This window comes from Gobius niger, assembly GCF_951799975.1.
Source record: "Gobius niger genome assembly, chromosome: 4".
In the NCBI taxonomy this organism is placed as follows: Eukaryota; Metazoa; Chordata; class Actinopteri; order Gobiiformes; family Gobiidae; genus Gobius; species Gobius niger.
In genome coordinates, this window is record NC_136855.1 from 34713627 (window position 1) to 34729535 (window position 15909).

At 41.1% G+C, this 15909-nt stretch overlaps 1 protein-coding gene across 1 annotated transcript; it reads left to right on the forward strand.

Moving 5' to 3' along the window:
• Positions 1-1581: 1581 nt before the first annotated feature.
• On the forward strand, positions 1582-15136 carry LOC306961681 (mucin-2-like; the record flags this gene model as incomplete). Its single annotated transcript, XM_079554525.1, has 23 exons — positions 1582-1660; positions 1818-1924; positions 1999-2203; positions 2276-2401; positions 2836-2953; positions 3100-3238; positions 4303-4306; positions 4645-4782; positions 5987-6151; positions 6231-6325; positions 7795-7930; positions 8133-8385; positions 9184-9233; positions 9314-9417; positions 9657-9808; positions 9928-10066; positions 10541-10648; positions 11717-11893; positions 12086-12325; positions 13196-13352; positions 13432-13560; positions 14558-14705; positions 15061-15136. 23 exons carry the CDS (start codon positions 1582-1584, stop codon positions 15134-15136), a joined length of 3045 nt encoding a protein of 1014 aa, XP_079410651.1.
• Between the last annotated feature and the right edge of the window lie 773 nt (positions 15137-15909).

Sequence of the window (15909 nt, forward strand, 5' to 3'; positions counted from 1 at the left end):
CGGGAGACTCCAGAGGCACCAGCAGCTTCAAATACCTGTCTGCTGCTTTGTGGCATCTGTTCTCTTAATCTGATGTGTTTGTCTGGCAGAAACCGTCCATATTGTGCCTTTATCTGCACAAACCGGAGTGACCTCTGAATCATCCACAAATCTCTTATCAGTATGATGATTATGCTTAATACTTCATGAAATATCGAAGGTTTTCATACCTAGACCAAGGCATTCAACTATTTCACGTTTTTCATCAGCAGAAAGTCCCTTTTTCTTTACCATATAGCTTGAAAATGATGATCTGCATAATAAAGTGGAACACCCTTTTTCAGTAGTTTTTCCCTTAACTGGGCATAACCCAACAACTAATTATCCCAGGTCTCTGAGATTAATGTCAGTGATTCATAGAGCCCCAAGACACGATACCATCCATGAGTTTCATTATTATTGATTTTTTTTTAACCTTTTTGACACAAAAATCCAATTTGCATAATAATTTGGAACGCAGTGTAAAATTATGACCAAAAATCTCCGGCTCTACTCCTCATGCATATGTGCTACGTGTTGTTTGGTAAGTGTCTGCCGCTTTAACCGACACTTTTGCTTCCCCACAAGTGCAGAATACACGTTTTTTTTTTTTACAAAGTTAAGTTATACTTTATTAATCTCTGTAGAGGAATAATTTTTAAATGCTTCATAAATTTATAATCAACTGTATGCCTGTAAATAATTCACAAACACCTACTTTTACTTAAGAAGGCGCCAGAGTTGCCGTAGAAAGCCACAACATTCGACTATATAAGGACTTTCAAGAGAGTAAAATGATAAACACTGACTATATAAAACAAAAATGGGAAAGAGAATCAAATAATTTGATACTGGATCATATTTGGCTAAAACATTGCGTTTTTCAGTGGAAAATCACTAGTTCAAACTTATGGAGATGTTTTGGATGGAAGAGCCTTTGTAGATTTTTTATTACTCCAGCTCAGAGTTCACATTATTCAAGCATTTCCAGTTGTTGGAGAAATTGTGGTGCCCGGGGGGTGTCACAGTACCACCTATTTTGGTCTTGCCCATTATTACAACACTTTTGGAATTCTGTTAAAATTGAATTGAAAATCATGTTAAAGCTACAAACAACTTTAAACTGGGATGAATTACTATTTGGCTCATTATATTCTATTGACACAGATAAAGAGACGCAACTATTGTTTGGTATGTTGAGTTTAGTAGCACGGAAATCGATTACAAAAAGTTGGTTGAGTACAATATCCCCGAACGTGGAAGATTGGTATAATCTTACATATGCCATATTTGTTATGGAACGAATTACATTTCATAAAAGACTCCAAATGGACAAGTTCGACAAAATATGGGCAAAGTGGAGAACTTATATCTTGCCCAGGAGACCTGACTTTGTATGATTCTCTATATCACATGTATAAATAGCACAGTCATATAATTGTTGTATGTACACCTGTGAAATCACGGATGTCTGTCTGTTCAAGGCATTAAATGTGTGAAATTTCAACAACCTTGCGCAAATGCAGTCTTAATTCATTTTGCATTCATCTTTTTCAGATTGAAATGGACAGTAAATACCAGGGCAAGCTGTGTGGGCTGTGCGGCAACTTTGATGGAGTTGAGAATGACTTTGAGGAAGATGGTGAGACCTTTAAGATCAGTGGTTCTCAGCTGGTTTAGCTTTAGAAGCCACTATGAAGTAATGACACAATTATATTGAAATATTTTAGCTGTTTTACCTTGCTGTGGTATGTAATGTTGAGCAGTGCAATGTGGAAACAATTGGCTCCTTTGTGCAGGGAAGCAGTTGTCTATGCTGGCGTTTGCAGAGCATTACAAGGTGGATGGTCCCAATGAGGAGTGTCATGAACCCGTGGTGCTGTTTGCCAAGAGCTGTGCAGAAAAGGTGCTTCAGTGACTTCATGTTTGTGCCGTGTGTGTTGAGTTCACATGTGTTGAACATGTTTCTTATCCCTACAGTCATTCTGCGATGACATCTTCTCCAGCGCTCCGTTTGCAGACTGCTACAACCGGCTGGACGTAGAGGCCTTTGATTCGGCCTGTATGTCAGACATGTGCCTCTCCAACACCACTGACTTTCTCTGCAAAACCATCTCTGAGTTCTCCAGACAGTGTATCCACGCCGGGGGCATCCCACAAAAGTGGAGGAACGAGTCCTTCTGCGGTAAGAATCCAAGCAGAATATCGTGCCACTAAACTGTAAGAGCACACAGACTGACATGTGTTTGTGTTACAGACAAACGGTGCCCATTAAACCTGAAGTACCAGGAGTGCAGCACGTCCTGTCCAGACACCTGCTCCAACCCCGAGGCCAGTCAGACGTGTGACAGCCACTGCCTGGCCCAGTGCAGCTGCCCCGCCGGTCAGAGAAGGCTCCACACTACACACATGGCACACACAAACACAGAGAGGATCAGCTTAAGGGCTTCATTAGCCACACAGGGCAAGACTGTGTGTTTACAGAACCATTCTCCCACATTCATTATCACCTTTCTCATTTAACCTCCACATTCCACATGTTTGCGAAAGTGATGCACATCTTAGGTCTCCAGAAGCAGTAGGGGTTCAATTGATGAACTCCCATATTTGCAAGATATTGTGATAATAATGTTTACATATTGGCTTGTATTTATATATGAGAAAATAAGACAAAAAAGTAGAACAATCACCTCACAATACTGTCGTTGGCAAATACTTGAAAATTTGAAAAAGTAAAGCACTAATTAACTCCCTCAATCAGCTAATATTTGTTGAGCAAACCCCAAAAGACAAACACGTGACATGTGCCATCTGCAGGTACGATCCTTGATGACATTGGGAACACTGGTTGTGTGCCGAAGGAGAAGTGTCCGTGTCAACATGACGGGACAGTGTATAAGACTGGACAGTCCTACTCCTACCAATGCAGAAACTGGTGAGACTAAATTAACCTCTAGTCTGGTCTTCTAGTCTGCATCTAATCTAAAAGCACAGACTAATGGGATATCTCAAAATATGGGCGATACAGTAGAATAACTCATAAAAGTTCCATATGACCTAAACATGTGGTGTCTTTGCCAGTGTGTGTGAGAACGGCGGGTGGAATTGTACCGAAGGCAACTGTCCTGGGACCTGCTCAGTGGAGGGAGGAGCCCACATCAGCACGTTTGATGGGAAGTCCTACATCTTCCATGGAGACTGCTCTTATGTGCTTGCAAAGGTACAGTGAACAACATCTGACACAAAGATAAGCAAAGATGTGGAGCAGAGCAGATCAAACGGTTCTAGTAACAAAAAGACTCATAGTGAGGCGTCTTTCCAATATTACGGCCCTCACCTCTGGAACGACCTGCCGGAGGAGCTCAGGGCTGCAGAGAACGTTCATGTTTTTAAGAGCAGGCTCAAGACCCACCTTTTTAGCTTAGCCTTTAACTGACTAATCTATTTATTTAATCCTAATATATAAAATGTATATATATGGGAGGTTGTCCCAGGCGCATTGTTTTAAATGCATTTCGGTATGAAAAGCGCTTTATAAATAAAGTTTGTTTGATTGATTGATTGATTGATTGATTGATTGATTGATTGATTGATTGATTGATTGATTGATTGATTGATTGATTGTTTGATAGATAGTGCAATCGGCATAATGTAGAATCGAATGGTTGGTGTTTTTCAGGTTCATGTCATCTTTATTTTTTAGAGTGACAAGAGTTTTGTTTTGTGCTGAAAAAACATTTAATTGAACCATGGACCACAGAAAGGAGAGTTATTGCTGTGATTATAATTACTGGGGTTCGGACAAATACAAAGATACACAATACATTACACACTTAAACAATCATGACCAATTCATTGTATATAAATTAGGATTACCCATACAAAAAAATATTTACATCAGGTGTTCCAATCACTATCATGGGCACAGGTGTATAAAATCAAGCACAGAGCCATGCAAACTGTCTAAGAACATCTGCAACAGAATTGGTCACTCTCAGGGGCTCAGTGAATTCCAACATGGCCCTTGTGTTGGGGTTTGTGTAAAGTTGGACCCATACACAGACAACAAACACCAAAGCGTCGCTGCGAGTGAATTTATTAACAAAAATGGAACAGTGCCTACAGAGAACCAGGTCTTCTTGTCCAACATCAATTGCACAAGGGTGACCTAACATATGTGAAAGAAAAACGTAAACCTTGTGGATAGCCTTCCCAGAAGAGTTAAACTGGGACAATGAAGTACAGACCTTAAGACCTTAACCTACAGTAACCATGTGTTTGCAGAAGAGTGAGGCCCCAGACTTTACTGTGGTCGTAGACTTGAAGAAGTGCGGTTTGTCAGACTCTGTGAGCTGTCTCCGTGCCGTCACCCTGGCCCTGAACAACAACTTAATGGTAAAAATGCTTATGTTCATGTACTTGTACTTTCCGGTAGAATCATGTTGACGTAAAGCTCTCATTTCCTTCGTAAACTGCAGGTGGTTAAAATCCAGGCGGCCGGGCAGGTATACGTGAACAACATCCAGTCTCAGCTGCCTCTCTTCACACGTGAGTCCGGTCCAGCTGTGAGCACAGGGAAGCGAGTGTGTCCAGCCAGCTAACGTCTGCTTATTCTGACCTCCACAGCCGAGCTCGTCATGTACATGCCCTCGTCTTTTTACATATCTATTCACACCAAGATGGGCCTGCAGCTCCTGGTGCAGCTGAGCCCAGTCATGCAGGTCTATGCCATTGCACCGACCGATCTCAAAGGGACAACTGTCGGTAAGACTGTGTGCTGTGACCATTAATGTGTTTAATTCACACTTACCACTGATTTGCAGAGATTACATTATATATACAGTCATGTGACACATTGTAGTTGTTACATCTCAATGCACATTTAAGTGACTAATGCCAGCTATGTTCTCAGATTAAAAGTACAATATGCGGTCTTACTTCCTTATAGTGGATTTCATGTTTTAGCTAAATGTCTGTGTAGGCTCTCAGTCGTGCAGGAGTTGTCCATCTTCAATAAAGGTTCTTGAGTCATCTTCTGTACTCTGTAGTCAAAGTGTAGAACGTTTCGCCTCTCTTCTATAACTTTAGTGTCGCTAATGAAACCTTTCGGATGAGAGGCGAAAAGTTCTGCACTTCAACTTCAGAGTACAGAAGATGACTCAAGAACCTCCACTGAAGATGTTTAGCAAAGCTTTTTGACATGCATTTACCAGTATTTACATGGGGCTTCCACCCTGAAGGAGTCCATGTCATCTTCCCTCTCCTCCACGGTTTCTCTGATCTGCTTCTCTCTCTGCTCCTTCTGCACTCTTCTCTGTTCATCACCTGGTGTATCTAATGTCTAAAGGCTTTTCTGCTGAATATGTCAATGGGAGATTTGGCTCAAACTGTTATCCAGCAGCGCTTGACGTTTTGAACAGTGTTTGGACAGCCCTATGTTGATGTTGTACTTTCTATCTGACAGAAAAAAATGAAACAAAGTTACACCTTCCACCAGTGGCATAAAGGATTTGGTATAAATGAATGAATGAATGAATAGTTTTTTATTATTGTGTCTTGCATACCACTGTATATAAGACACCAATAACACCAACAAAGGACCAGTAAATGAGCGGTTCTGCTTTTTATTGTGGTTGTACATATTCCAAATATCTTACTTGATACTGATTTCAGTACTTTTGTAACGTAAGGCAATCATCATAATGAAAGTGCTTGGATTCTCTGGTTAGTGAACCAAAGTCATGACATGACAGAAGAGAGAAGAGAGCAGTACTTCAAATACTTCTACCAAAATTGACGCCCACATATACAACTAATGACAATGGAAATTTCAAACCAATATCAACATTCTCCACTGCTCACAATAAGTGGATATCTGTTTATATATAGAATAAAACGTCTATTTTTTCTGTTATGAATTCAAGCACAGTGATGTTTTGACCCCCATGATTTTCTTATTTGTGAAAAGGTCTGTGTGGGAACTTTAACGACAAGGAGCTAGATGACTTTACGGTGATGAGTGGGCTCGTGCAGGCTACAACTGCAGCTTTTGTGAACACATGGAAAACTTCGGCGGGCTGTCCTGACATCAAATCACACCCGCAGGACCCGTGCAACCAGGCCATCAGCATAGGTAAGCAGCACAGCCACAACTCTCCATCTTCTTCTTCGAATGGACAGTTCTCTCACCTCGTCCCTGCTCCCGTCTTCAGCGAGCTACGCCGAATACTGGTGTCCCAAGCTGACCGACTCAAAGGGAGTGTTCGCCCAGTGTCATTCCTCTGTCGATCCAAGCCCATACCAGAAGGTGAGCAGGATGTGGCTTCAGTTTAATAACTCCTTCCTTCTCTTTTTCTGGTAACAATACAATTCTACAGCACTAGTAATAGAAGTGTCATCACCATTCCTTACTTAACTTGTTCAGATACTTGAATTATAATTGCAATTTTTATTAAAATCAGTCTGTTAACAGTTAATTTCTTAATGTAATCACTGCAAACTGGTTCAAACTTTTACAAACATGTTGTATTTGTAAAGCTTGTTGTATTTCAGTTCTCTCAAAAGTGTATGCTCCTCGGCCAATGAGCGAGGAAAGTGCTTCTCTTTGGTCGTCATGACTTTGCCACCGCCTGGTGGCCAGGAACAACTCCAAAAGCCACTTTTTAAAACGGAGTCCAATGGAGACTTTATACCTTCCTAGCACTGCTTAAAAGCCTGGCTCCAAAGAGTCTTTCCCTTTTTGCTAAAAAATGCTGTGACCCATGTAAAAACGCTGGGCTGGGTATCATTTTTAACCACGCTGGTTATTGTCTTTGGAGGCTCGTAGCCTGTCCGCCCAAGGGCAGGGCTTTCTGCCTTTTTGCTCTTTTAATAATAATAATAATAATAATAATAATAATAATAATAATGGATTGGTTTTATATAGCGCTTTTCTGGACACTCAAAGACGCTTTACATTGCACTATTCGTTCACTCCATACTCGGTGGTGGTAAGCTACTATTGTAGCCACAGCTGCCCTGGGGTAGACTGACGGAAGCGAGGCAACCAGTCTGCGCCATCGGTCCCTCCGACCACCACCAACCACTCACTCACTACATTCGCTAGGCTTCCTGGTGTTCCCAAACGGTCTCCCATCCAAGTACCGACCAGGCCCTTCCCTGCTTAGCTTCCAAGGTCTGAAGGAACATTTAAGGAACATGTTCTGAAGGAGGAGCAAGGTGCGCCATGTTAGACCACATTGGCTCATTACTCTGAATGGGGTTGAATGGCTGTCTCTTATATATTACATCTATGTTTAAACATGTCCATGTAAACTGAATTTGAATGAAAATAAGTAGAACGATATTGCAAATCTAAACGTAATCACAATTAAATTTTGAACATGTAAACAACACATGTAATGTTTAGCTAACATTATACAAATTCAGATCTACGTATCCATGGGGGCCGCCATTGTTGTATTCAACTTGGAAAATGAGACCACTGTGATCATGTTGTAAATGCCAGTTGCAGCAGTAATCTGAGGCATTTTTTCCAAGTTGGCAAATTTGCTAGTTACCAGTTGCCTTGAATGCAATGCCGAGTTTTGGTGCTCCATCGTCATTGGTGGTGGCTGTCAGAAAACTTTAGTAAAACTGACTAGCCTACAATTTGAGTAATCTTTCTTTGTGGTTATCTTTGTGGTTATCTGCATGACTGTGGTTAGTGTGTTAATTTTGAGACCGTATTAAAGGAATTGTACAGTTTGCTGTTTTGCTGACAGTGTTGCTTTGCAGAAGTGCAAATACGACGTGTGTGTCGGGAACGGGCACAACAGCGAGCAGGCCATGTGTGCCGTGATGTCCACCTACATCCTGGCCTGCTCCATGGCTGGAGTCAACATCCCAGGCTGGAGAGACACCATTTGTGGTGGTGAGACATGTTCACTTCACATGCATAAGTCAAGCTGAGGGGACGGTATAAGCCACTTGTTGTGAATTACAGCTACATTAAATGAGAGCTTGCTGCATGAGGAGCGTCCACTGTGTTAATGGCTATTATTACATCAGTTCCTAAAACATGCAAAAATGAAAGACTAAAAATCAGAGTAACACTGCCTCTCTGCCGTCTCCAGCTAAATACAAGGATTGTCCAACGGGAACCACGTACAGTTACAACATGACGAGCTGCCACCGCACCTGCCGCGCCCTGAGCCAGCCCGATTACACCTGTCAGGACGAAACTCCGGTGGTGGACGGCTGTGGCTGTGAAGAGGGGACCTACATGAACCAGATTGGCCAGTGTGTCGCCAGCTCCGACTGCCCCTGCTACTACAAGGACGACATCATCCTGGCAGGACAGACCAGCAGCAAGAACGGCTTCAATTGGTATGGTCGTCAGAGTCGATGCAATAGAAATATAACCCCCATTTGAGTTCAAAATTGTGCTCATAACATTCTGAAGTGTACGTATAGTTTAGTGTGAAATCACTCAAAGCATTGGGAACATAACCTATAATTTTAGTTACATTATAATGTCCTCTGCAAAGAGTGAAATATCCTGCCGCCGTAGGGTCTTAAAGATGTATAAATACAGCAAAATTGTGCATTAGCAGTGTTGGGTAGCTAATGCATGAGTTTCTCCGTTACTCCTGACTATGTTATGTTACTGCGCTACTTTATTATGAAAGTAACGCTTTTTTTATATAGCAGGCTTTAACGCGCCAATTACCTTGTTACTTATATTTACTTTCATACTTTACTTTACTTTACTTTTACGAAGCTACCAAAACCCCACAATGAACAGCTTGATATCAGTAAATGCACAAATACTAGTGCAATAAATCAGCTTCTCATTTACTCATTATATTGATACAGCAAAAGTCCACAACAAGAGGCATCAGCATGCTACTGTCTCTTTCAAAAGCAAAGAAATCAGTTTTAACAAAGTTGTCATTCAAGAGTGTCAACAAACGCACGCTCTGAAAAACATTGGCTAGCCTATGTTAACCACAGTTTTCAAGCAAACTTGTGAAAAAGTCTAATGTTACAACGAGAACTTGCTTACTGAACCTTAACAAACAACGGATTACTATAATTTGCTACTAACTAAGGCAACACAGTACATTAATGCCTTGTAAAACATACGTCTCCATTAATGTGAATGGTTTCTCACTCTGTTTGCAGTGTCTGCAGAAACGGAGTGCTCAGCTGCGCAGGAGGAACTGAGTTGGAAGGTAAGGCTCATTTCATCTGTCTAACAGGCTCAAATTAACAGGCAAAATTAGATTTTGGTTTGTGTCATGTGCTGGGACAGCCACCTGTACCTCGCCCATGGTGTACTTTGATTGCTCCTCCGCCAAACCGGGAGCCAACGGGACCGAGTGCCAGAAAAGCTGCAGCACTTTGGATATGCCCTGTGTAAGTACATTTCCATTCATCTTTTTCTATGGACCAAATAAGTAGTATCTCATGATCATAAAATATTTTACTGAAACTTTAAATAAACAAGAGATGCTTTTTTGTGTGTGCATAATTTGAGTTCGAAGGGGTTTCAAGATTTCAGTTTAGCACCCATCATGATCCTCAATCCACTCTTCTTTCCTTTCCTGTGTGAAAGTGTGGTGGCTCTGACCTCTGTTTTCTTGCATGTACCACAGTACATCAAAAGCTGCACCTCCGGCTGCATGTGTCCGGACGGCCTGGTGTCGGACGGGGCAGGGGGCTGTATCGAGGAGGACAATTGTCCCTGCGTGCACAACGGGAAAGCATACAAGACTGGACAGTCCATCACAGTGGACTGCAACACCTGGTGAGGACAGATGTGAAAAAAATGTGTCTGGCCGGATGGACTACTTTTGCAGGTATCTCGCGGTTTGATGTTTTGATTGTAGTAACTAACTGTCTTCTTGTGGCTTGTTCATTTTGCAGCACTTGCGTAAACCGAAAGTTCTCCTGCACCACTAATCACTGTGACGCTGTCTGTGGGATTTATGGAGATGGTCACTATACTACATTTGATGACAAGCGATATGACTTCAACGGGAAGTGCCAGTACACTCTACTGCAGGTAAATTACAAGTATACATAGTACATAGTACATAGTAAAGATATTTGTATGACTCCCTAAGAGATAACACTGTTTACAAAATATTCCACTTAATTTCATTCTCAGTCATAACTGCGAATGGCGGCACAGTGGTAGTGATCTTGCATCACAGCTTTTCTTCTTATCTGTGTGGAGTTTGCATGTTCTCCCTGAGCCTGTATAGATTTCCTCTGTGTGCTCTGGTTTCCGCTACTTTTGTTTGTTAATTTTTTTGGGACCAGGATGAATGAGAGCGTGTCTGTAAGTGCGAGTGTGACACAACAGATGGAATTCTGTTCACGGCTACAATTCACATTTATAAACAAACAAATAATTATACAAAAAATATTACTTAAATTATCTCTGAAATGTCAGTGAACTGAATCATACATCTAATCAGAATAACCCTGGATGTATATGAAAGCGTAACAATGTTTCTTTCTGTCTTTGTGTCAGGACTCCTGCAGCAGCTCGAGCAATGGCACTTTCAGAATCATCACTGAGAATGTGCCCTGTGGGACGACAGGCACCACTTGCTCCCGGACCATCAGGATGTACCTGGGGGTAATGTCAACACCCATAACACAATTGTTTTCTAATGAATGAATTGGGCTCTACAGTGTTTTTTTTTATTTATTTATTTTTTATTTTTATTTTTATTTTTATTTTTTATTATTCATTCAACATAAAAGCACAAGATACTCTTACAGGTAGTGCACCAACCCAAAAAACCCTCCCTCCGGGTTTTTTGGCTCTACAGTCTTAAACCCGCCCTGGATCCAAAAGTACAAATCCTTAGTGATTCCCAGAGATTTTCAAAGAAAAATAAGGGGGAACAAAGTTTAAAGGTACAACAGAAACTAATCAACTACAGTGTGGTAAACACAGAGTATTTGTGATGAGAGAAATGACCACATATCGTAAAAATATGGTGAAATGCTTCAAGACGTCTTTGGGTTGAATATAATGGGATGACAGTGGCTCAGATGGTACAGTGGGACAGGTACTGGGATTGTGAAAGTAGGAGAGAGTCCCCTTTATGTCTTTTTCCAAAGGGATCTGGCATCCCAAAGAGCTCATTCAGCTCTCTGATTGGACAATTGTCTTGAGAGCAACAAAAACATATATCGATACCTTCCACATCATTTCGTCTTGGGAGCTTTACCATTTAAATCTGCCCAATGTGTGCTCTGAGTCAGTTAAAGGAATAGGCCACCGTTTTTACATACTGAGATATGTTCTTACCTTAGCTCTTTTGTACCTGTCTGGTCTTCACCATAGACTGTGTATATATAAATGGACAGCTTCTCCTCACTCCTCCCCGTTTACCATAATGACCACGGTCGTGGGGGAAGTCATGGCGGATTTACAGACTCCCCCTCCCCAGCTCTGACGAAGCATGTTCCTAAAAAGGGCATAAGGGCGGGATCTTCACTGTAGACTCGGCCCTTGCGTGACGTGTAGCTCGCGCTGCTCCAATGCTGACAGTCCGACCCTCATTAAGTACGAGATTTCTAAAATTCTTTTTACGAAAACCAGCCTGGTTTCATAAATTGTGACTAACCCAGCGTTATCTCAGGAGGAATATCTAGAAAGTGAACCTGAAACACACTGTTTGACAAACCCCCACAGGACGCAGAGTTTGAGTTCCGCGACGAGGGCTTCCACGTGGTGCGGGGAAGCAACCAGTCTCGCCCTGATCGCTTGCAGAAGATGGGCCTGTACCTGGTGGTGACCCTGAAGACTGGCCTGATCCTCATGTGGGATATGAAGACCAGTCTGTTTATTAAACTCAATCCGGAGTATAAGGTAAACAAATTCAATGCTGGGAGAAGGTGGGATAGAGAGGTGGAAAATCTCATGTGCAAATGTGTGTACTTCAAGGCAAGGTGCAGAAAAAGATGATATAGCAAGAAGAATATTAGTTATATAGAAGCCACAGGTATCTTAGCACTCAGTAAAACAGCATCAGTTTATGAACAATTGCTCTTTTGCTTTTAGGGCCATGTGTGTGGTTTGTGCGGCAATTATGACGGTAACAGCAGGAACGACTTCACAACACGCTCCCACGAGGTCGTCACTGACATTTTGGAGTTCGGGAACAGCTGGAAGTTGGAGCCGACCTGCCCTAAGGCTGAGCTGATCCAAGACCCGTGCTCCTCCAATGGATACCGTAAAGCCTGGGCTCAGAAACAATGCAGCATCATCACCGGCATCACCTTCCAGGCCTGCCACTCACAGGTGCTCACAACTCTGCCACAGCATTGGCTTGAAATTATTTCCTCTACTCGTTCAAATGTGTACAATTTAAAGGGTGATGGATCCACCCCCATGTTTAACAGTTGGACAGAGATTTTTTTTTACCTAATTTTGCGATATGATATTTTTTGCCATATCTTGCGCAGCCCTACTGTGCTCATTCAGGCCAAGAAATAAACCTCTTACTCCCTGCCTTAACCAAGCACCTTTTCTCACCTTAAACTGTGAAACTGATATATGATGGACTCATTACATGCAAAGTGAGAGCCTTTATTTGTTATTATTTTGATTATCATGACTCTCATATCTCATAAAATTAGAATATTTTGAATATGAACTGTAAGCCATAATCATCAAAAATGATCACAAATAAAGGCTTGATACATGTCACTTTGCATGTGTTGAGTCTATATCATATATTAGTTTCACATTTTAAGTTTAATTATACTTTTGAACGATATGTACATTTTCAGAGTTCACCTGTACAAGCTTCTCGAGTGGACACAAGAGAGAAACAGTGTAAAACCTCATTTGAAGGCTACGGCCTACATAACTGCTCATAACTTATTTGTCACATTTTTAAAGTGTTTTTGTTGCTTTTCTGGCATGTTTTTGTCGCTCCTTCGTCACTTTGTGTTGTGTTTTCATCCTTGTTTTTGTTGATTTTTTTCAAGAAGTTTTTAGATTTGGGTAATGTTGAACTGGAGAAAATGTCCTTGGTTCAGGTCGGGGTTAAGAGATTAAATCTTAACCTCTGTGTTTTGTCTCCAGAATGCATCAGGGTTGTCTTACTGTTCTGCCTAAACTTGCCAAGTAGAACTTTTTGGTAACTGTACTGTATTTGTGGCAAAGGTGGACCCGGGCCCATACTTTGACTCGTGTGTCAGAGACTCTTGTGCCTGCGACACCGGTGGGGACTGTGAGTGTTTGTGCACTGCTGTGGCTGCCTACGCAAAAGCTTGTAACGAAGCCAGTGTGTGTGTGCGCTGGAGAACGCCAAAATTGTGCCGTGAGTATCAACATAAGCAATCATGAAGTCAAAAAATATTTACACCAGAGGAGATTCTGAAGGTGCCTGTTCTGTGCAGCTGTTTTCTGTGACTATTACAACTCCCCTGGGGACTGTGAGTGGCACTACAAGCCCTGTGGAGCAAACTGCATGAAGACCTGCAGAAACCCGTCTGGGAAATGCTCCGATCTTATCTCAGCAGTTGAAGGTAGGCTTGTATTCTACTGTGTGGTGCTGGAATGTCTTTGCTTGTTTAGTTTTTTATTTCTTTTTTGAGGTTCATGTTTTTTTCATGTAGACAAGAAATGTTGTTGCATGTACTGCAGATGGAATGAATGATTTCTTGTAGATGGTTTTGTACAAAACCCAATGGGGTTTTGTATCTTCTGCCTGATGGCAGCAGAGAGAAGGGCTGATGCAGAGGGCGTCTTCAGTGATGAGGGTTGCTTTCCTCCGCACTGATCGCCTGTACAGTTCGCAGAAAGGGGTCTCTCTTTGGGTGATCCTGCTGGCCTGGTTATACGACTCGATTGACTTTTGTTCTGTGTTTGAGGCTAAGGAAGTTGAACCAGGAAGAGCTATTGTTTGTAAGGATGGATTCAAAAAGTGAAGTGTACACTAAAGTTAAAATGACTAATATTAAAAGATCTCAACTTTCTGAGGAGACGGGGGTGCTGTTGCGCCTTCTTAAAAACAGTCTGCATGATGCCCAAAGGACAGTCTATTTCTGTTCCCAAGCATGAACATTTCAGCTCAAGCCTTTCAAGATGGATTTTTATGAGACAGAAAAATTCAGTGTGACATTGAAAATTCAGTCTTGCGACAGTCCAGGGTTGCATCACAAGATTATCGAGCTATCAATTTACCAGCTCGTACACAAGTCACAAATTGCTTGAGCTCATTTCACAAAAAAACAACACATGCCATTGTATACACCTTGGACACGCTGCACTCTCTTTGTCAATGCACTGGGCAGATTTTTATATCATCAACAGCAGACATGATGCAAAACCACATCATTATTTGCAATTGTAGTTTCATGTGTGAAAAATATAGATTCAAAAGCTTGCTTGATTTTGGCATTACACCTGGCTTTAATAACTATGTTCCGTATTTCAGTGTTCCTAGTTTGAGATTGTACCTTTCGCTGACAGAGGCAATAAAAACATTCTGATTCTGCTGTTAACGCAAACATTGTGTTGTAGGTTGTTATCCCCAGTGCCCAACAAGTAAGCCATTTTTTGACGAAGACGACATGAAGTGTGTCACCAAAGATCAGTGCGGCTGTTATGACAACAATGGCAATCATTACAATGTTGGAGATGACGTTCCTTCCAACAACTGCTACACTTGGTATACCGCAGCACAACACTTAATTCAAAACATTATTCGACTGTGTTCTGTCTTTAAAAAAAAGGTGCACATTAACATTAGCTTTACAGAAATGACTAAACTTTGACCCTGAGATTGTCATAACAAAAATCTTCTGAAAATTGTGATGAATGTGATTCAGTATAATGAATGGTTCTATATTTGGCTTTCTTTCGATTATATTTACTCTAAATCAGGGGTCCTCAATAAAAGTAATTATTTATTTTTTTATTTAAGTTGCCCCCTAGTGGCTGGAATGAGTACACTGGTTATTTAGTTAAAAAAATAACTGCACAGGAATGGGCTTAGAATGGGCTTTTTTTTTTTACATACTCAGGGATTTGTTCTCTACAAGTCAGAGGTCGGGTTACATCATCTCGTGGGGCGGATATGGCTCGCGGGACATAGTTTGAGGACCCCTGCTCTAAATGAACGATGCCCCGAATCGCTGGCCACATTGGCACATATTTATTTTCCTCCTCTTTTCACCGTTTCTATTGAATTCAACGCAGCTTTTTGTCAACTGCATTAATAAAAAAAAAAAAAGTTTAAAAAAAAAGTACAACGCCATTCAATACCAACAGCATCAATGTGGATGCCCTATGCACAAAATATGAATAAAATATGCATGTTTTAGGTGTCACTGTTATACTAACGAGACACATGACCGCTCTACCTTTCTTCAGTGACAATTGCAAAATATCTCAGCAAATTTTCTTTCGCAAGATTTCTAAACATTAATTTAAACAGAGGATTAAAGGTAAATTTTGATATTCAAAACCAAATTGGGCACAATGGGCAAAAAGTTTGTTTTAGGGTAAGAGTGCAACTAAAGCAAAGTAGGTCGAGGTCTGGTCAGTCTGGACATGTCTTATGAATTGTGCTGACAAGAAAAATTACAACAAAAAATACTATAGATACATACATTTTGTTTTTTGATCATCTTTTAATTTTTTTTTTTTTATCTTTTTTAAATTACCATATTAAGTGTGTGCACAGATACTGGAATAAACTGCAGATACAATACAAGTGGTGAGTATGACAGTGTAAAATTAAAGTTTACAAAAAATCCAGTGTTGCTTGAATACAATCTAACTCTGTCAACAGCTTGTACATGTTTTATCAATGGGAAGATCTACAAATATGGTGACGTAATATACAACACCACTGATGGTCTTGGGAATTG